The 24,503-nt window shown below is 23.3% G+C and overlaps 1 protein-coding gene across 1 annotated transcript in view; it reads right to left on the bottom strand.

Annotated features, from left to right (window-relative positions):
• The window catches only part of LOC129609686 (fibroblast growth factor receptor 3-like), a 57,295-nt gene extending 43,794 nt beyond the window's left edge, over positions 1-13,501 (bottom strand). The window contains exon 1 of the mRNA XM_055521781.1: positions 13,258-13,501. Coding sequence (XP_055377756.1) covers positions 13,258-13,472 — 215 coding nt within the window. The 5' untranslated portion in view covers positions 13,473-13,501. The remainder of the gene's footprint in view (positions 1-13,257) is intronic.
• Positions 13,502-24,503: the final 11,002 nt, after the last annotated feature.

Raw genomic sequence — 24,503 nt, 5'->3', positions numbered from 1 at the left:
TTAGTTATCGATCGAACAAGAGCGAATATATTATTCTTATACAACTGTATAATACTACCTGTTAAATTGTTTTCCTCTCTGACGCAAATGGTTAATTTTTAGATGAACTTGTTTTTGCTCGGAAGGTCAAAATGCATGATACACTAAAAATTAAAAAATTAATTGTGAATATTAAAATTTTTTAAGTTCTAGGCCTCACTGAGCAATTATATGAGCAATTATATGAGAGGCAACAATAATATTACAATATTATAAAAATTGATGCAAAACTTCATCTGTCAAAATATTATTATATTTTCATTTGTCACATTATAGATCATAGGTTTAAGTTATTTGATACTTCTTCATTATAGATCTATTTTGATACTTCTCGCCTTTTCTATATAGAAAAATAATTTTGTAATTAATTCCTGGACATTGTTTCAATTATTTATTATTTCCGTTTATTTTGTTTTTAATTAAACACTAAGTTGATCATTAATAACTTTTAACTCATGAACTTTTTATATGATACTCGTATATCTTGCTTGTGTATAACAAACACATTCATATACACAATATTGAGAAAAGGGGAATTACATTTTTATTTTAAATTTATATGAAAATTTCTTTAGACGTAAGTGAATTACGTAATTTTTCTTTTTCAAAATGAATTGTATAATTATAGTAAACTTAATTGATAAAAATAGTGATTTACTTACGATAATAAAAATTTAACAGGTAAACATTAGAATCAAAAAATGACTTTAATATCCGGTTATATTAAATTGTAATAATTTTTCATTAATAAATTATTAAGTATTTTGTCGCTTTGTCGATGTCAAGTTAAATATTTTTATGTGTAATAGCAGCTAGTAGTACTAGGGTTAAAAACATTTATATATATGCACTTACGTATTTAGATAAAAATGAATCTATGTATATGTGTGTATAAAAAATTTTGTTTTAAAGAAAATTTGTACTGGATTTTTACGTTAATCTACATATTATATAAGTCTAGTTTTAGAATAACTCAAAAGTTCTACTCTTCAATAGTTTAAATTTTAGCTTGAAATTGCGTAAAATATACAGAACTAAAACAGCTGCTTGCTTGTACTATTTTATCGCAAATTTACTGATTCGCATTCATAGTTTGAGTATTTTTCTGGAAAATTTTTTTTAAGAAAATTATGAAATCTTTTTATTGTTAATTAAGCAAAAATTTTATAAATAATAATCAATCAAAATTCTTAAGAAAAAAGATAAAAAAATTTTTGTTTTCGGTTCAAAACTGCTTGTTGTTTTTTAATTGAGAACCACAATTTCTTTTGAAATTTTTAATTATTTTTAGAAAATTTCATGATCATACAGAATTTCGATCTGTCTTTGCACTTAAAGAGTATATAACGTACATTTATACATACATAAATTAATTTTCTAATTTTTTACACATACTTTGTAATCTAAAGCACGTCAAGTAGAGTCAAAAGTAAAGGGACCATGTTTTTTTTTTGTTAAATAATAAAATAAGAATAATAAGTAAGTAAAGTGCTCAAATAGAATTATAACGATAGGGAAACATCGTAATTTATTGAATACTGCCAAGGGCTTTTAACGCTTTTCCTCCATTAAAGGATTTTAACTTATATTAAAGTATATTGTGATCATATTATTTTCATGTATTAGTTAAGTATTTCAGACCAATATATATGTATATGTCATATTTTTTATGTTACTATTCTTTATATATGTAAGTCGAAAAGGATTATTGAAATTTGAGCATAATATTGTCAACGTGCTTCCAAAATCTTGATTGAAGGGTGAAATATTGTTGTATTATTTTTTGAAATTTTATACACACGAGTAAGTATGCATATAACCATGTATATGTACTAGTATGTATTCATCCTGATTAAATTACAGAAAATTATTTACTTAATATTAACTGAAAATTTCTAAATATCTGTTGCAGCGGAACATCACAACTTGTTAAATACTCTAAATTTGCGTTTAAATTTGAAGTAGGATAAGTTCGAAGATAAAAAATAAAGAATAAATTTTAAACAATAAAATGAAGTGTTACTTACTTACTAGTCTATTGTTTCTCGTTTAAAAATTTCTTTTTTTTTATAGTTAAAACAATAGCATTGAATTACCCGAACGATATTTGAGTACTACGTTAAAATTAATTCAATATACATAGCAAGAGACATTTATATAATATGTGAACAATAATTCTATTGCATAACACGGAACTGTATATATATAAAATCTGACTACAATTTTTTTTAAATAAATGAATAACATATTTATGCACACATACATATGAACTTTATTATATAAGAATTATGTAATTTGCATAACAAAAACCAGGAAAATGTCAATGTAAAAATTTATATGCAAAGGACAATTTCAGGGCAATGTCAAAATAAAATGTTTAACATTTTTTTCAAAATTTTTAATTATTTTTAGATTTAAATAACTCTTGCGACAGAAAGTCGAAAATTACATGTGCCTTTTTAAAATTTCATTTTGTTTTTGTTTGTTCTCCCTCGTCCATCCACTTCCTATTTATTTTAGATACGAACTTTTTATTCAACTCAAAACAAAAACAAAAGATTTTCGATCTCTCAATAATTTATAATTAATGTGCCTTTTGTGGCGAGCTTTTCAATTCTGTAATACATTATAAATTTACCAATTCCTTTTTATGAGATATGTTAAATTACAAATAAAATGTTAAAATCAAATTGTATGACTATTTGATTTCATATAAAAAGTTAGCGTAAAAAATTGTGCAATTTAAAAAAAGAGTTTTGGTTAGCAAAGGGTTAAATTATAATGCAAATTTCTGAAAGATTAGAAAATTTGTTAGTTTTTTATATAAGCAAAAGTTAATTTTATGCATGATTGTGAATTTTAAATACATTTTCTCCCTTGTTTTGTGTCACAGCACTTTTATTTATCAATGTGGAAAATTTCTTTCATGCGTTTACTACGTTATTATTCTTAAGTACCATTGTGCTTTATGGCACAACATATATGTGTGTATATAAAAATTTCTTATATTTATATGTATCGAAAATCGAATTTCAATTCAATATTTCATCGATATTTTATATCAAATTATTTGATAACGCATGGCGCTATTTAAATTTCTGAAGGGGTTAAAATTTTTTTCCTTTGTTTTTTTTTCTATGTATTATTTTTATTTAAGTATTTAATGCTTTTGTCTTTCGTAACGTACAGTCTATTAACTTATTTGTATAGTAGTTATACAAATACGACATGTAATGGAAATAACACATGTGTTATATGTTACTGCCGTTATTCTTATACGTATAATAAAGGGAAATTGAATGTTATATAAATACTTATATATATAAAATAAATTAGTATCTAACCCATAGTTTTGTAGACTAGCAGTTTTCTCTTGGAAAAATAAAAATATTTTTTTTCTAAACAACTGTTTGACTATTTTAAATTATACTTCATTAATATTGGCCGACTTTGAACTTTAATTAATTGACGTGAGTTAAATAAATTTTATATTTTTTGATGAAAAAACATTTGAGTTACGTAGTTGGAATTTGGGAAAAGTTTGCAGTAAGTATTGGAAAAAAAAAAGAAACGGATAATTAAAATTTGGCTAACTTTGAGAGATGATTACTTTATAAAGGAGGGAAGTCGAAGAAAAAGAATTTGTTTCGGCGAAATATACTACTTGTGGTATTCATTTTTGTAAACTGTTAAAATTTTTGTCTTGATTGTTATGACTGTAGGATATCACCGCTTTTTTGTGTTCTCAGAATTTAAAAACTTTTTGTGATGTCGGCACAATAATTTTTCTCACGACTCCCATTTGTGTATAAAAGTTTAGCTGTCTATTTTGTACCGACCGTCAGACAGCCAGGATGAAAACAAGTATTTTTTTTCGATTTTTGTAAAAAACTAGTTTTTGCATTGCGCATACGATCATATTAAATGTGGAATTATTTTGTTCGTTTTACTTATACGTATAATATGTATGTGTGCATATGAATACAAAAAGTAAATAAAGGAATTGAATACTTAACTATATATAAGTAAGTACTTACTTTAATTCTGTTCTACTTATTTACATTTTATACGATAATAAAATATGATAGATGTAGAACAAGTAAAAGGAATAAAATAAAATGTTAATTTAATTCTTGAATATTTTTTTTTTTCTGTAATCACAAAAGTTAGTTGATGAGGACGCGTAATTAAATGAAAGAAAAAAGGAATATTTTATAGCATTAATATGAGGTGATGTGAATTACATAAATATTAAATTTTATATATTAATTCAATAGGTTTGTTCTGCATGCAAGTAAGTCCTCATAATAATTATTAGGGATTATAAAAACCTTGAACTGAATTTAATGATAGAATTTTAATTTCGTATATATATGTATGTAATGATCATCAATTTGCGTGGTACTCAAAGAACCTATATTTGTATACGTAATTTCAAAGAGACCAATTATATTCTATTGATTTATTGAGTTATTCAAGTACTCTCAAGATTACACCAACGTAATTTTCTTAAGATTTAAAAAGCTTTTTAAAATATTCTTGTTATTCTTGTTAATTAAGTTATACTCTCTTTCAATTCTTATTTCTTAACTTCGGGGAAATAGTGGATACTTAAATCAAAAATTTTTCAAAATAATTAAAATTATTAAATAAATTTAAAATTTTTTAAGTGTAGATTCGCACCAATTTTTAATATATCTTTTGAACAATATTAAGTATAATATGATTTTAATATGATTTGTCGTAAATTGGCTTGGTACTGTTATCTGATATAGAAAATATTACCTTAAAATAAAATTAATATTTAAAATTTACTTAGTATAAATAAATATATAAATTTTGCATATTATACACACGTTGTTATAACAATTTATTTTTGTTTTTGTGCCCACATACACTGTAAAAAATACAAAGTTTAATTTTTAAACTTTTGGTTTAAACTTAAATGGTCTTTTAAAAAAATTTTTGTTGAAATAATAAATCTCTACCTAATTTAGAACCTTAAGAATTTAAAATTCAAATATTCTGGGGTTTAAAAATTATTTACTTAAAATGTTATTTTGAAAATAAAGCTCTTACGTTTTATAATTAAAAATATTTCTAGTTCGAACAACAAAAGTTTACTTTTAAACTTTAAGGTTTAAAATTTATATTTAGAGTACGCAATTTTAAATTTTGCAATTACTTCTTGATTGTATTATTTAATTGTTGCGCTCAAATCTAACCAACTAAACTATTGCATTAATACAAATTGAATGTGTTAAATAAAAAATGTAATCAGGTTGTAAAAAAAATTACAAATAGTTCGATTACTTAATTGTACTTAATTGCATTTCATCCATACATAGTTGCATGTGTACGCGCTTGAATATAAGCCTTTGCAATACAAATAAATGATCAAACATTTGCAGTTTGGTATCGAGTTCTTATTCGAAAGATCTCATGTTCGATTCCAGTCTCCAGATTCTGTATTATTAAAAATAAGTATTATTAAAATGATTAAAATTCATGTTTATATTTGCAGTGGCTTCATTATACAGACGATAATAACATTCACAATAATATTAAGTACCTCTATAGAAAGTCTCACAGTTTCGTCACCTCACATTTTGCTACAGTTAGAGATGTCTTATTCTTTTTTTTTTGCTTTATATACTTACTGGCTTAAGACTTTGTTCTTCAATTATTTATTAACGAAAGTTTAAAATTTAAATTAAATGTTTTTTACAGTGTATAAATATTTGCTTCAACAATATACTTAAGCCTTAATGAAAATATCATAAATGTCTTCAAATATTTATATATATGAAAAATCTTGAAGAAAACATCCTAATTTAAAATTCTTAATAGTGTTGTTGTTCCTATATAGTGTTGTAGTGTTGTACGATTTCTCGTATCTTTTGTTTTTAAGGCATGAACGAACCAAAAACAGAAAAAAAAAAGAACAAACTCAATAATTTATGTTTGTTTGGTAGTGAGCTTATATTAAGGGCTGTCGTTGTAAAGTGATGCAACTATATGTTCGAAAATGAAATATAAGGATACATAAAGAAAAAGGAAAAAAAAATAAAGGGCATAAGAGATTTATAAAAGGATATTTTTTTTGCAACATTATTTGCTATTCTTATAATTTATTATTATTATTTTTTTTTTACCTATTATTAATATGAGTGCGGTTCAGATTATATAAGTAACCTAAATTAAGGATATGGATATGATAATAACAATAATAATAAATAGAATTGGTTCACCGCTACGAAAATTAAAAATTTTTTGATCAAAGCCAATATTGATAGATCTAACATGTCTAAGGATGTGGGAAAGTATATTGTATAAGCATTATATTTATCGATTATTGAAAAAATAATAAAAAATCCAAAAAAAGAAATTATTTTTATATATGGCTTAAAAAGGTCTTTATTCTGATGGAAAAGATAATTAATTTGAATTTATTCAGTATAAGTAGTAGTTCCTTATTTTTCTTAATAACATAATTAAAAAAACACAAAATGTTCATGAAAGCTAAAAATTTTGTGAATTACACATTTTGTTCTAATTTCAATTAACACGCAATATTTTTTATTCTTATTGTTTTTTTTTTATGAATGAATTCACAATGAACAGAATAATGTGGAATATACAGGGTATTTCACGTAAGGTAGCAAATAATTTCAGAAATCAATTTTTTTTTTTATCAATTTCCAGTTTTTTATTTTCTGTCTTACAAAGAATTAAATTTGAACTATAGTTTTCGAGATCTTTATCAGTCAGAATCAGAAATTTTAGTTTTTTAAAAACCGGAATTTCTTGAAAATTGCTTTACTTACTTGAAATTTTTCTATGTTGCATAGTTCCGAGGTTATAAGCATTTATTTATTAAGTAGCAGAAAAAATCTGGACTTTTTTTTTGGGATAGGCTACAGCTCGAAAACGAATATACTTAATTATATCTGCACCCTCCATCATTATATAATTTTTTGTTAGAAATCACGAAACACTGTGTTTAGAAGATATTTTTAATTGAAAATGAGGTATAACATAATTTCGCTTATAAAAATAAAATAGAGAAAATAATGAAACGAAACTTTTGTTAAGGGGTTAGAATTTAAGAAAATTTACACGTGTAGTTGTAAGTATATTGTGCCCTTATTTTGTGTACTTATTTTGTAAGTGTGTAAGGACGTAAGTGTGTGCTGTAAATCAAAATTAATATATTTAAAATGTTCCAGTTTTTCAGGTTCAAATTAGAACGACATATACTTTTATTTTACATAATTTGTTTTTGATAAAAAAACATATCCGCAAGATTATTTTTGAAATAATTTCCTTATTCAATGAAATTTATATTATAATATTTATAATAATAATAGTTTGAATGCAGGCTTTTTAAATATATTAATAATAATATTTGTTTTATGGCATAATTTGATTTTGTAATCCTTATATCTTTAAAGGTCATGAAGAAGAAAAAGATTACAAAATAAATTTCTGTACAATAATTTAATTTATGTCCTGTATTTGAAATTTTATTAGTATTTTATACAGTAAAACTCCTATACATGAAAAATTTTCGTAACACGAAATTTTTACTAAAACAGTTCGTTCTCCTTAACACAGAACTGTTTTACTGCATTTTAGAACTTATTTAATATTTATAATGCTAATTGGCGATTCGTTAAATGGAAGTCTGACTGTATAAGTACCTATACTCAATTATTTTACTATTGCTAATAGAAGATAGAAGAGAATATCAATAGAAATTTGTGGAAAGTTAAAAATTTCCTTTTAAAATTTAATCAAAATTTTGAGATTTATTTACTTATTTGTTTCTACTTACTTAATAGGGAATTTTGTTTTTTTAAAATTGTATAAATATTAATTTGTTATATAGTTTGCATGTAATATGTATCTGTATATAACTTCTGTACATAACTTCAATAATCTGTATATATAACTTCTGTACTTAACTTATTTACTAAAAAAAATTTTACTTCCAAGGATTATAAAATTAAATGAATTTAAATATTTAATTAAATTAATTTGGATAGTTTTAATAAAAATGTTTTTAAGTAAATAAAAAACTTTTTGATTGAATCAAGCAATAAAAATTAATTGTTTATTAAATTATTATATATTTTAACATTTTAATATACAAGGTGAAACTGTAACATGATATAATCTTTCGGCAAGAGAAAGATGTGACAATTTTATGAAAAAGATCGTTCCGGCGGAGGAACAGTAAATGAATAATTAAATTTCAAAATCTCAGTTGAAAATTTTTTGGTTTCGACAAAATTTTTAGTGTATCGACTTAAATTGATATAACTTTCAAAATATTATTAACGGATTGAAAAATTTTGCATGTTACCGAAAAAAATGATGGTCAGTAAAAATTAATGGTGATGAATATATAAGTACTTATATATATATTATATACTTATATTATGTTGTTACAAAAGTTAAAGAACAATGCTAACCAGGGCAGTGTAATAGGAATACAGTATAACAGTTTAAAATTTTTTAAAAAATAATTTTTGTCTTACTTTTTTCATTTCATTTCATTTATTGCTCCAAAAATATTTCAAAATAATACAATAATTAAATATAAGTATATACAGAGATATAGATATACGTTATCTTTACAGCTGAAATATTCTATATTATTTTAATTTTTTCTTTATGAATTTACAATAATATGCTACAGTAAGGAAAACGGAGTATTCAAAAAACCTTCTACAAAAAAATTTTATTTAAAAACTTAAATTCTATAATTATGCTAGAGTTAGTACCTGTTTCTTAAACTATATTAATAAGCCTTAAAAAATAATTAGTGATTTAAATCCCTAATTAGTAGGTTATCAGAAAAAACAATATTTTTAACGAACGAGCTATAAATATTTTCGATTTGCCTATCAATTTTATTTATACCTGCTTTAATGTGCAAAACTCTTGTTGGGTAATAGTATGGTAAATTAAGCATTAACTTCAATATTTTATTTTGCTTAACCTGCAATTTATTTTTGTGTGTTGTTGCACAGTTTGTTGTTGAAAATTTTAATTTATTTGAAATACTTATATGAAAAATAAAAATTTCAACAATTTTTTTAAATTTAAAAGTGTTGAAAATATTTAAGTACTCAAAGCATATTTTAAATCGGTGACCTCCAAAAAAAAAGATTATCCTTAACACGAATAAGAAGAAATATTATTTTTTCTTTTCTTTATGTAACATTTTTATGAAAAACAGAAAAAAAGAAAAATAAAATTTCTTGTGGGAATTTTTTTGTAAGGATTCCTTAAAGTCCTTGAAAATTTAAAATATTTTTATTCCTTTAATATTAAGTAAATATAATTTTTTTTTTTGGTTTTTATTTTTATAAATTTATTATGTAAGAATTTCGTAAGTATGTCTATTTCGTCTCAATATTTTTATTTATTTTGTTCTTTTTTTTATTTGATATATGAATATGTGTGTAAGTTATTTCTTTCTTACATGTCAGTATGTAAATAAAATTTGCAAATATAATTAATAACACATTGTTTAAAGATGTAAGTGTATTTACTTATGTACAAAAAAAAACAAAATTTATTAAATTTACTCTAAAGAATATTTAATTGTTTTTTTTTCTTGTTTATCCTTTAAAAAATTTAATAATATATTAAGAACCTTTTGAATTTTTATTTTCTTAAATTTACCTTTGAAAACTTTTTATTTTAAATAAAGTTGGATCAAATCAATGATTTGTGAAGAAGCACTTTTGGCATGAATAAATTACAATACTGATTAAAAGCAGTCAGTTTTCATAATACATAACATAATTTAAATTACTTTTATTCATATACCAAAATATATTGATTTATTGCATACATTTAGGATGAGGAAAAGAAAAAAAAATTGAACGCAACTTTAACCATTATGGAATTCGACCATTATGGAATTCAACAGTTAAGTAAGGATTTAAGAAAAAAATATTTATACTTTTTGATAGCATAGAGTTTACGGTTATCTTTTCGGTTTTCTATAAAATTTGGAAAAGTTGATTATTACGGAAATATAAGGCGCTGAAAATTCCAATTTTAAGAATTTCAAGACGACAACTTCAGAGCGAGTAGGGTTGTTGAAATTGGAACAAGGATTTTCTGATAATGAAATAAATTATTTATTATTGTCGAAGACCTGCTAAAGTTTTAGACTCATGTAATTTCCCGTCCACAAAAAAAAACGATATACAAAAATTAAAAAAAAAATTTGTAATTATTAATTTAAACAGTCATTATGTCGTTTTAGTATTCAATTCTGCTGCGACATGGTAGGACACATCTGCCGCTACCCTTTTGCGTTTGCAAAATTTTACAGTGTTTGTGGTTTCTTTACAACAACAATGAACTTTCTTGACTATGTAGTCAAAAAAATTTTCATTTTCAGGAATTTAAATAGCTTTTTGTGTGTTATTTGCGAGTGAGAGAGAAGGGGGGGGGGGGGTGGGGAATTATTTTATATATAAATAAGAAAGATCAGACGGACAGATGGACGAACGGTCAGACGGACAAAATGAAACTTATAAGCGCTTTGTTTGTAATTTTTCTGAGAGAAAAAGTGTAAAAAGAACAAGTCCTTTAAACTAAATGACAGTAATCTTTTTAAATTAAAAAAAAAATACTGGAACGTGCTTTTTTTCAAAAATTTAAAATAAATTTCGGAAAATATTGCTATTTCATATGAGTCATAAATATTTTGCAAAATTTTTTTTTTTCAATTTAAGTACTTACCAATTTTAATGCAATAAGAATTTTGATGTAATTCAAAATTTCAAAAAATTTTTTAAGTAAGATATGATTTCATATAGAATAATATGAAAAATATTCAAGGCTAATAAAATAAGTAAGTAACTATTCTTTGGCATGCTTATATATATAAGTACATATTTACATATTATTATGTTCATACATAATACATAAATATTGGACTTTCTTCAAAAATAAATCTTAATAGTGCGGTTGATTTTTGTTTGGTATACTTTTTTTTTTTTTTGATTTTATAAATTCAAAAGAAGAAATCTTATAATACTTATGATTCATGATATGTCGCAGATAAACACATATTTAATTATTGTTATAAATTCTAAACATGTAAAGTAGATTTCTTATATATGTATGTATACATATATCTCCTTAAGCTCAACCATAATTTAATTCCTGTTGACATTAACTAAACCGAATAGATCACATAATTTATTTATTATAAAGCTAGTATCACATGGGTGTATATATATATACTATTTATATAATATTATACAAGCAATATGCATTGTATACATTGTATACATTGTATTAATGTTAATAGGGATTGAATTACAAAAGAGAATGGTTTATCTCATTTATTATTTTCAATCATCTGTTATAATTTGGTATGTACATGCATAAAAAAAATTTATAATAAAAATTCTTAATTTTATAAAAAAATTATTAAAAATCAAAATTGTTAAAAAATTTCTTAGAGTTTCTTATTGTTTTAGAGAACCTAATTATAAAATAAATTTCTTTTTAATTATTTATACCATATTTCAATGGAATATTGTTAATAAGTTTTCCACTAATTAATGACATAAAAGATTTATGAATTCTATTAATAATAATACCATCATAATGTGGTATAAGTTATAAAATAGAAGCTAATTATATAATAAATGACAGCACTTTTTTATTAAGTTAATAAAAAAAATAAAAAATATTCTAATATATACTAAAATATATGAATATTTCATTTTTCATTGAGAGAAATTCAAGAAGTTCATATTTAATTGAATATTAAATATATATACGTATATAAGTATGTATATTACTAAGTATATTACTTACTTGTTTTTGATTTATTTTATATCTAGTATATTAAGGTATATACTAATGAGATCAAAACTTCTTATGTCCAAAGATTATTTCAAAAAAAAAAAATAAAATCTCACTTTAAACTAAACGTTCAAAGTGTTATACTTAAATTATATTCAATTTTATTTGGTTAAGTAATTTTAGTTCAAGTTCCTAATTAAAAAAATTTTAATCTTAATTGAGTAAAAGTTGCGTTTAATTTTAAAATAAAATTTCCATTAACAAAACCAATATAAAATTGGAATGGTTTTTTTTATTAAAAAATCATTGTAATTTGAAAAAATGAAATATTGGAATTTGGTTTGGTTTTTATAATTTTTTTTTTGTCAATGTAATTTTATTTTTATATGTGCCTGCTTATGTATTATACTTATATGTTTTCACTTTATCACGATGTACATAATGTATTAAGATGCGTAGCGCCGTATGTAATCCGTAACGCGTTATCAAGAAATAGAAATTTGCAACCTCATAACTGTCATAAAATTTCTTGCTCAAGAATATACATAATATGTGTATATATATTTTATACCAAATTCTAAGTTGATCTAATTATATATCAGTTCATCTGTTATTATAAAGTACTCATTGAATAACGTAAAATATCAGAGATTTAAAATTTGGCACAGATGCACATTTTTTTACTGTACGCAGATTTATGGTGCAGAATTCGCTCACTGAAACTTAAAGTAATCGTAAAAACGTTATAACTAAATTACGATAAAATATTTTTTAACCAAAAGAATGTACGTTATATGATCGTGCAACATATTATTGAAAAAATCTCTGAATTCTTAACAGCTTTTGTTCGACAATTATTTTGAAAATATAGATTCTGTGAGGTTTAATGTCGATTGTTATGGTTTTAAAGTTCTGAATTATGATAAAATTAAATTACTTATAATAGACGTGTACTCAATTTTAACAATAAACATAATAATTTTTTTTTTTATTACTTATTACTCGGTTTAATTTTTTTAAGACACATTATTAATGTATAGAACACATGTATACGTATGATATGTAAGTACATACTTAATTATAAAGATTTTCTCTTTCCAATTTGCTTTTGATTTTCGGACAAATTTGTATTATCTAATACAATTATTATAAATTCGGACTATTTATATAAAACAATTATGTCTTTTTAATTTTGAGCACAATTTTGAATGCTCATTATATTCAAATAGTTACGAAAATTTAAGAAATTCAATTTAAATTCTATTTTTCTATTAAATATAACAAAATATGTATAACAATAAAATTTAAATGATTGTCTTAATTAAAAATTATATATTAATATATTAATAATTATATAAGTAAATAACATACCATTCAATACTTCTATATCCTTTTGCACAGCAATGTAATCCTTTGATATTATCTAATAATGCATATTCACGGCTAATAACTTCTTTGGTAAATTGCATATAATCAGAATTTTTTAAATTACTATATTGATGTAATGAACAAAAATCAATTGATTCAACATATTGATAATTATGCATTATTGTTATATAAAATCCAATAAATATTAATAATTTCATGTTATATAAATTTATTTTTGAATTTTTTATTAATTTTATACTATTATTTTTATTAAAATTATTATTTTTTTTTGATTTAAAATTAATATTATTATCGTTATTATTTATTATTATATTATTCATTTTATTATTTTTTGAATTTTTTAATTTATAATTTTTTAATAATATTATTTTATCACTTGTACTTGAAAATTTATTTGAATTTAATTTTCTTTGATTTGATAGCATTTTTTTTTTTTTTAATAAATTTTTAATAAAAATTTTTTGATTGTAAACCACTCCAGCAAAAACGTGTTATTTATTTAATAAGTACGGTAAAGAAAATAAAACAAATTTTATTTTATTCCAAGAACAAAGGTTTATTATTCATTTAAATTCAATGATTTTTAATAATTTATAAATATTTATAAATTTTTGCAGAAATTTATATTTAATTTATAATATTTATATACATACATACATATATATTTTTTGTCTAATTTTAATGTAAATTAATTTTATAATAATTATTCTTTTAATTATTATTTATAAAAACTACCAATGTTATTTAGAAAAAGTTTCAACAACAGCAAAACTTCTTTATTATTAATTAAGATAATAATAATTGATCAAAAATGAGTTAATAATATCCGAAAATATTTATAAACATACTTAAGTATATCTACTGTATATTAAGTGTATATATAAATAATATACATAAGTATATCTACGAATTTATTTTAATAAATTTTCTTTTATCTGAATTATTCAATGTAAAAATTGTGAACAATATAATATAATATAGAAAAAAAATATAATAATCACAAAATGAAAATGATGATTCAATCAAATTTCCTAAGAATTTTCACGTTGATTTTATAAAATAATTAAATTTTGCGTAGTTCTTAAACCTTTCAATTTAGATGTCTTATAACAAACTAAATTTTTATTAACAATTTAACTGTACGATTTGGTTCGGTTCAAATTCAATTCATTTCGTTTCTATTTAAAAAAATTTTTCATCTTGTTCCTCGTTTCATAAAATTTCTTTATTTCTGCTTTAAAATTAACAATAATTTTTTTTGTTATATTTCTGTTACTACCATATACATAAAATCATAACCGTATTCGGTTGTTAAATTATAAATTTCATGTATGTATGTATATGTGGTATCACGCATTGATATGTGTTGTGTTTAATTGAATTTCTGTAAATATGTATGTAAAATTGTAGAGTAAAAACTAGATATACATTTATAGACGTATTTATGCATGCTGATTTTTATTCAATATAAGAGCCACAAGACCAAAATACAAAAAAAAAACAATGCATGATTGCATATTTAGTATGTTTGTTCACATTATTGTGAACACTTACGAGTATAAATAAAACAAAAATATGCATTGCCTACATATATATTATGTAAAGTAGAAATGTGATTTGAAAAATGTACCAGACCATTGGTTAATAATATATCACTGTTTAATAATTTAGGTCTAGATATTATATTATGTATTATGTAAGCATAATTTTAGGCGTAAATAATAAAAATGATCTACATATTAAAATAATTCTCTTATTATCATACAATTTTGCATAAATTTAAGAGAAATCTTGAAATGAAAAATTTGCAATAATTTATATGAAGGGACAGAGCAAAATAACAAGTACGTTTCTAAAATTCTTTTTTTTTCTGAAAATGCACTATAAATGAAATAATTTAAGGGAATGGAACAAAATAAAATACAAAAACATAAACAAATTTCGCAAGAATCTGTACACCGTTGAGTTGTTGATTCTAAATGTCTAGCAAAAACATCATTGTCTTATTTCCGATTAATATCATGTTTCATGTTCATTTTGTTTCCCCTATTTTCGTTGCAAAAATTATTTACAAACACATAAATATTATGTTGCACACATTAAAATTATCTTTTTAATATACATATATATGTATCTTATAAAACGTTTGTTTGTATTTTGCAGATTGTAATGGCATTGTATTCCGTTTTTCTTTTTACTTTTTTTTCTTGACGTAAAATATAATATTACAAATTTTTATAACACACCTGCTTGATTTTCTTTGGAATTTTCACATGTTTTAGTTTATTAAGTGCTTGTGTTTTATTTTCATTTGGTTCATTTAAAATAAAAACAACTCTATTTTGGTGATTTTATTTGTAAATTTTGTTGTAAATATAATAGTAATATACATTTGGATTATGTGTGCATATAAACATATAAAAAATATATTATGAAAAAATATGTATGTAGATATATTATGAGAATTGAAGAAAGTGAGAAAACCGTATGAAATTGTAGAATATAAGAAGAAGAATAATGTATCAACAAAAGAATATGTATATCCGAGTATGTATGTAAGTATATGTTGGTGTTATACTATATATTTTATATTATTATATACATACATATATAGTGTTCGTTAAATGTAAAATATTATTTATGTATAATTAATATATATATGTATATATGCAAATAGTATATCGTATTTAATATGCACAAAGCATAATAAATACGATATACTATTATACTACAATAACTCATACTTTAACAATTGTTTCGTACTATTATTGTCAATGTAAAAAATCTGAAATATCAAAAATGGAAGTGGTCTAATTAAATAAGCTTATTTTACAATAATAAAATTTAATGATTTAAAATGTGTTTTTAAAATCTTATTATAATTGAAAGTGAATTATAATTAAAGTGAATCTGTAATAATAACTTATATAAATTTATTAATAAGTGAAAATTATTTATAGAAAAAAATTCACCAACAAAATTTAACAGATAACAACTAAATGCTATAATATTTTAGACAAAATAGTCACCATCACAGTTATTTGAAAAACTTTATATGAAAAAAAATTATCTCACTTTCACTTTTTGTTATTAAATGATGCAAGTATAGGATATACTATTAATTAGTAGTGAATTGTATAAAATACTAAGTATGTAGTGAAATTTTGTACTAAGTAGTGTAAGTTAATTAATGGCAGTCAGCAAATGCAACTCATCATAACTTAAAATTCTGTATTAGGACCGTTTACCTAAATGTAATTTTAAAATCAAGGAATATAATATGTATGTAGGTATAGACTAATAAAATAAATGAGAGAGGAAAATTTTATAGTGTATATAATGTCAAAGTCTATAATGTGAGAAATTTTTTTTTAAAACTGTTAATTTAAATAAAACAAAAATAACATTTTTAAACAACAATAGTATGTTATACATTCTTAAAAGCTTTCATATTTTTGAATAGTAGGTATAAGTATACTATACAAACTGGTGTAAACATGTATGTACTATGGACGTACATATATAGAGTATTTTTAGCAAAAATTTAATATACAAAAAATTGAGGTATGTATATGAAGAATTGGTTATTTATTTATGTAAATGAAGTTTGAAAATATCTACTATGTAAATAAAGTTATCGTAGGTTAGTTCTAATCGATTTAGAAAAAAAACAGATTATACAATAATAAAATGGAATAAATAAATACATACATACATATATTAATGTATATACTAAAGTTCAACGGTATTTTGTTATTTTATTTTCTAAATTAATTAAAAAAATTTTCTTCTAATTTAATTGCCCCATGTGATTTGTATTTTAAAAGCATATCGAAATTAAAAGAACAGGATTAAGTTATTAATTATTATATTATATTATGATATAACAAGAATTTTACTGCCGTATACCTACATATATGTATGTACATATTTAAAATTTTAGTGTCATTTGAATTTTTTTGCTATTGTAGTTAAATAACTTGCCATCCTGTATAATAAATTGCAAAAGTATTTGTTTAAGAAATTCTTAGTAGGATACGACCTATTTTATATATTAAATGTCATCAGATGAGATGGGTGTGCTTCCGGGAATTAATGAATATTAAATAAGGAAGAGAATTTTTTTTTTTAATCCTTTTTCAATATGGCAAACAAAAAATTAATTTAAATTAAAAAAAAAAAAAAACAAACAAAACATTTGCTCTTTAAACATAGTTAAGAACCGGCCGGAATTATATTAGCCGAAATTGACTTACATGTTTAAGTTGATTCCGAATGATACTTATTAATTTACCATAAATTTTGAATATAGATTTAATAATATAAAAAATTTACAGATTTTTTTCCAGTATATCGTAACCGCTTTTTACCAATAATCAGTTAAAGCAGCTATTCTTACACGTCTCGTATAAATGTTATAGTCGCTAGATTAATATCGGCTCTAGAATATATGTTGAAGATAACGCGCACACAAATAATATACATACATACATATGTATGTAATAAAATAATTATTATGTTTTCAATATTTCATTCAATTAAAATATATTCGATCTTAGGGAATTTAAAAAATTAAAACTTGATCGCATTAGAAGGTTGACCATTCCATGGTTTAGAAGTTCACTAGTACATTTAATTATATTAAACGTATCTCTCTAAAAATATTTTCATCGTACTATTTAAACAAGAAGAAATTAGCAAATTTCTGTCAAAATTACCTAATTTCTCCATATCTTAAATTTTGGTGTTTTGATAGTAGGTACGTTATTGTCGGTAAGACTATTATGATTATCTTAATCACAAATTTCACCAATTAAAATAAATGGTCATATTGCTTAATAATTATTGCCATTTAGGAAATTTGGAAAATTTGGAGTTGTAAAAATACACAGCTGAATGTATGTATATTTTTATGCCTATTAGAAATTGCAGATTTATTTTGTGAAAATATGAAACTTGCATTTCAAAAAATTGGTATAATTATTTCAATGAAAATTTTCAAATAAAAAACTTTTGACATATTTTGCGGGGCATTTTAATAAAAAGTTGTTTGTTCATTTTAAGAAATTTCAATTTTTAAAAGGATTCCAGCGTGTATTAAAAGAAAGATTGTTGTTCTTTGAATTGAGAATTATTTGAAATTTTCCAAGAATTGTTTTGACTTAATTCAAAGAAAATTCAATTTTACTTGGTTTGTTTTTTTGTTTTCAAGTGGCAATAACAAGTACTATTGATGTGCATGTGTATATCTGTGTACTAAAGCGAATAAATTGACAAGAAAGTGTGTGATTAAATAATGAAATATCACTTAGTGTATACTTTACTTTTATTTTCAAATTAAATTTTTGATGTATTTTTAATTGTATTTGTTATTACTAAAAAAAAATTAAGATTTCTTTCTTACGTCATTGCAAAATGGGACGGAAATATTTTTTTATAGATTTATTAATTTTTATATTGGTCGCTATTGCATAAAATACAAGGGAGGTAATGTGACGGTACCAAATTTTTAATGTCGAGTCGGCGGAAACGTCCCCCTTCGGAATACTGAAGCGTAAATAAACATTTTTTATAAAGATTTTTGTCTATTGGTCTTTCAGTCTAGCGTGATCTGTTTGTGCAGATCAGTATCAGCAATTTCGATTGAACCGGTTTTGAAGAATATTTATATATGAAATTAGCAGATATGAATTTTGGGGTTTCTAGCCGAATTGTGAGGAGTTCGGGCTGTGCTGTGTTAACCTAACCTAACCTATAACTGAATTTACTTTGTATATATGACGGTTTGTTCAATTTTTGACTTGTGAACCACATCTTTACTACAGGCCAACTTTACATTTTTTATCAATTTTAAGATAATATTTAAACCGCTTAACTTTTTGTAGAAGTCAGGTGTTAGCAACTGCGGTTTCACTGCAGGCTAAATTTACATTTTTGCTCGTATAAAGAGAAATAACCAAAAAATTTGATATTTATTATTTAAATTTAGGGTGTTAAACAAATGAACCCGTCAATTTTTTGGGAATATCAGGGCTTAGAAATGGAACTTTCACTAGGGATGAATTTACATCTTCTATAATGTCTACGAAACTAATTGATGAAATTTCTTGAAATTTTATATTTGTGTTTTCTTCACTCCTAAAATCAACTGACGAATTTTTCAAGCAATCGGAATGGTATGAAACGAATCTGTACTAAGAGCCAAATTTACGTTTTTCTAGGTGTGTCAACTAAAAGCTTACTAAATTTCATTTTCGCTAAACTAAATAATGCATCTTGCGGTCGTTTATGTGCTGACTACATTAGATTTTTTTTGATGTTATTCATTACTAGCATTATTTGTACATGAACAAGTAAAAAAGTTAATTTTGGTTTTACACTCGTCATTTTAACAGGAATTCGACTGATTATGTTCGATATCACTCGAAATAATATGTAGTATAAATAGTTGGCATTAGTAATGATACTAATAATTGGTATTATTGATTGCGTTTGTCATTTTCGGATATTCTATTTTACTTCAAGATTAGTTGCAAGTTAAAATTATGCCCAAAAACTACACGTCGCATAATTTTATACCTGTATTTTATATGTATAAGTTATTTATATAGTTCTTATTTTTTATATTGATTTCCGGACATTAAAACGGTTACTTAATCGAAATTTTATTATAAGCACATAGCTTTCTATAAATTCATATTTTGTGGTTTTTCAGAAGTTCACGAGTGATATTTTAGCAAAAGTTAAAACCGCAAAATAAAGTATAGCGTTTAATTTTTTTTTTTAATATTTTTAAAGAGAAAAATTCATTTTATCAAATATTTTCTAGAAATACCTACATGCTTGTATGTTTAATTCCAATTCAGAGAATTCTTATTGCTTATGTTATGCGCTTATACAATAAACTTATATACTTTTATGTATAAAGATAAGCCACAGTTATTATAGATAATAATATTATAGATTTTTTGAGTTATTAAAAATATTTTATCAATTATGATTGAATTGATATATGAGTACGTGTATGTATGTAAGTAGTGAACTATAAATTAATATAAAGGTTATTAATCATAATTTATCAATCAAGCCGTTTATAGTTAATCTATGTACTCGTATATATTATTTTTATACCCGTACGAACGTGTGTTCGAAGGGTATACTAAATTTGCTCTACCGTTTGTAACGCTAAGAAATAATGGTCTGCGATATAGGACTCAAGTGTATGTTTTTGATCAGCGTTGAATTCTGAATCGATTTAGCTTTGTCTGCCCGTTGAGCTAAGTTCACCAAATTTTCACAAATGATTTACTTTAGTAATAGCCAGAACCCTATTTAAATTGAATATGATCGGGGTACTGGTTCGGTTAGCTGTCATACAACTTCAAAAGTTATTTGGCTATGTCTCAGAAACTATAAAAACTATGATATTGAAATTTCACACAATCGAATAAATTAGCAGGGTCAATGTGTTTGATGAAATTTATTGAAATTGCTTGGCTTCTTCTTGTAGCTGCCTTACAACTTCGATAGTAGTTGGGCCATATCTTAGAAAATAATCAAATTATAGTACTGAAATTTTGCGTAAAATAATATGGTAATACGGCAACTTAAAGTCATAGTCTCCTATGGCATATATATCGCACACAGTATAACAAATTCGTACGGGTATCACATATTTGACACAGTCTCCCGTTTTATTATAAAATCAAAAAGTATAAGTAATTTTACGCTGTGGCGTAACTGGCCAAAGGATGTAATATATTAATATCTTTGTAATTGTGGATAATTCCCTCCAAGTGTTACAAAAGCAGCAATAAATATAATACTCGTCCCCGTTGACCATACGATTAGCCTATATACGCATAAGTTTAATAGTATTACTACGTTAAAGGAAACAAGACAGAGTAAAATTATCTGAACATATAAAAATGCATTTATTTATTGACGTAAATTCAGGTATTTCTGAATGAAAATGAACAATGCTAAAGTTAAAATTAAAAAGGAATTGCGTTATTTACATAATTATTTTAAATTTATTTTTATTATACAATAGTTATAATAATCAAACACAACATGCTATTTATATAACATTTATTAATTATATAATATACATTAATTGATATTATTTGGTTTTTTATTTTATTTTACTAAAATAAATAATATTTTGAGTAAATTATTTATCTATACGAGTATACTTAATCGGAAAGTTTTCAGGTGAACAGTTCCATTTAAAATTAATTCTATAGTCGATTTTTTTTTTATTTTAGATTATTATAGATTCTATAATATAGAAAGTAAAAATAGCTAAATTGCTAATTAATATCAAAATTATTATGAAATTTACTATCGTAAATGGCGAGATAATTTTTTAAATGAAAATGTTAAGTGTTTCAAATAAAATGGGTTGAACGAGAAAGCATATTAGTGTGTATGCAGTGAACATTATTAAGACAAATATGTGATTTAATCATAATCAATTCAATTTCGAAAATAATTTTTATTGAAAAACAAAAGCTATTTTTAAATGTATGGAATGCTGCCAAGGAACTTTATCAAAGCTAATATTCTTCTATTTAGAAAACAATTTTAGTTCAGTGTCAGTCAATCGTTTACAGTTTATAAATTGTTCAAAACCATGAACAGTTTCTTTTGTTACCGACTGCATTGTGTATACAATATGGTAGGTTATGTGATGGCACCAAATTTTGGATATCGAGTTTTCGGTATTTTTAATAACCTGCAGGTCTACATGTGCACGCGTGTATCTCAAGTTCGGCTGAACCGATTTTAATGAAATTTTATATGTAAGTTTATTTCGCCTATGGCACGTATTGATCAACTTTCGTGGATATATCAGGCCTCGGGAACTGGACTTTTAACTGGCCTGTTTTACATTTTTGATCATTTTTAAGAAACGCCATTACTTTTACTGGAAGAAATCAAGCGTCAGCAACTGGAAGTTTACTACGGGCCAAATATACATTTTTGCGTATATGAAGAGAAATAATCAACCGATTTCATTAAAATTTAATATTTAAATTCGAAATATTAAAACAATGAATCTGTAAATTTTTTGGAAAGATCAGGACTCGGAAAATGATCTGATGGCCGATTTTACATTTTTTACCATATCTACGGAACGAATTGATTAAATTTCTTGAAATTTAATATTTGAGTTCTTGTTGTCAATAGAAGTTACTGACGAACTTTTCATATAATTCGGACGGCAAAAAATTTTTCTAGGTATGTTAACTAAAAGCATATTAGTGTCCTTAAAATTGTAAAGAAGTGTTTAAAAAGCATTTCAATCTTCTCGAATACTTTCACTAATCTAGACAATATAAATTGTGGTCAGTTATGTACTGACCACATCAGATTTTGTTTTTTATTGAAGCTATATCTCTTGAACCATAAAACATTTTTTAATGTTTGCTAGCTTAAATAATTATGAGAAAAAATTTTGTTTGAACTTTCGAAAAATTCAATAAACAATATTCGTTATAAACAAAAAAAAAGGGAGAAAAAATTAGATTTTTCCCAAAATTAGAGTACGTTCTATTGCAAAAACACATAAAATATAACATCAACGAATATTGAAGTTGATTTCAAGCCCAATATTGGTCCTCTCATAAATTTTTTTGTTTGAAATTCCTATGAGCTTTACAATAAGGGAGTCAAAATGGAAAGTAAAATTTTGATCAAATGTTTTGGAAATTCTTGCGTATCTCGAAAACAATTAAATCATTTCACAATTACAACTTTACATAATTATTTTTGTTAAAAAATTTATAAAAATTTATTTTGAGAAGACAAAATGCATTTGATTTAACAAAATGACGATCATTAATGGAATTTTCCGAAAAATAATTTTATAACATTTTTTTTTTTCATAATTTTATTCTTACATTGAAAATTTTCCTTTTAATTTTTTTTTTGTTTTTGGCGAATATACTCGTATTGATTTTGTTTCAATTTTTAGCGAATTTTTATATATTTTCAAAATCCTCAATGTATACATACATTTCATGTGAAAAAAAAATATTCACATTTTTGGAAAATTGCTTCTTTCTATAAGGAGACGTTTTCAAGTGGAAATCTTTTGTTTTTACTCAATTCAATTCAATTAAATTTTTTTAATTTTTCATCTTCTTGGAAACACAAAATCGAGCTGCTGTTCCATAATTCCAAATACTGTTTTATATTATTTTAATAATAAATTCGATATATAAAACATCGATTTCAAGGCTAGTTTTTATAACATTTTATATAATATATACATTATGAAATCCTTTTGTATTTTCATTAAAAGAATCCACCAGTATAACAATATTATAGCTGTACTTCTAATATTGATGGATGGTATGGTTTTCTTAGAAATATGAGAAAAATATGAGAAAAATATGAGAAAAATATTAATAATATATTATTTGAAATCTTGTAGCTATTATACGATACAAAAAAAATCACATATTTCTGAAAACTTAAATCAATCTTTCATGCTACTTCAATGCAAATTTTCTTTCTTTTTTTTTGTTTAATAACTCAAATTCTCAGATGCTTTTAATGTGAAGTTTAATACTTTTTATTCATTTATATTAAATTTAATTTATATACGATTATAAAATTGCAGAATGTTTTTTCACATTTTGGTATGAATACTACAGTTAAAGTTGAGTTGCTATATATACAATGAAAATTATCTCTTTGCTATGTATAAGTTGAATAAGATTACACATAATATGATTATTAAAGTTTATGAATTAAAGATTCAAATAAATTTACCAAAAAAATTCTAAATTTATTTATTACAAATTATAATTAGAAAATTATTTGAATGGAATTTATATCAAATTGATTGGAAAAAATCACTGAAATAGCATATAGCAGACAATTATGATGAGAAAGAGAGGAAGGGAATGGAGGCCTTACTAATCGCTTCAATATATTGCAGTATTGTATAACGTTTTATCTTATGTGATGTCAAGGGTTTTTTTAGAATTATGGATGACCGGATAACATTTATGGAATTTATAAATTCAAGTGATTGAATCAAGATCCAGATTCAATGACTTACAATATCCAGAGATTGCATATTAAAGAGCTAACTAATACGACTTTTAGGATAAAATTTTAAATTTTATGTCAGTTTCATAAAAATATGTATATTATATTTACATAAATATATTTTGAGTCTAGATTTTTGGCTTTTCTAATAAAACTGATAAAAC

This window comes from Condylostylus longicornis, unplaced genomic scaffold, assembly GCF_029603195.1.
Source record: "Condylostylus longicornis isolate FDR11 unplaced genomic scaffold, ASM2960319v2 ptg000040l, whole genome shotgun sequence".
NCBI lineage: Eukaryota > Metazoa > Arthropoda > Insecta > Diptera > Dolichopodidae > Condylostylus > Condylostylus longicornis.
Note: the sequence above shows the minus strand (reverse complement) of the source record. Positions and strands in the feature narration are given on the sequence as shown.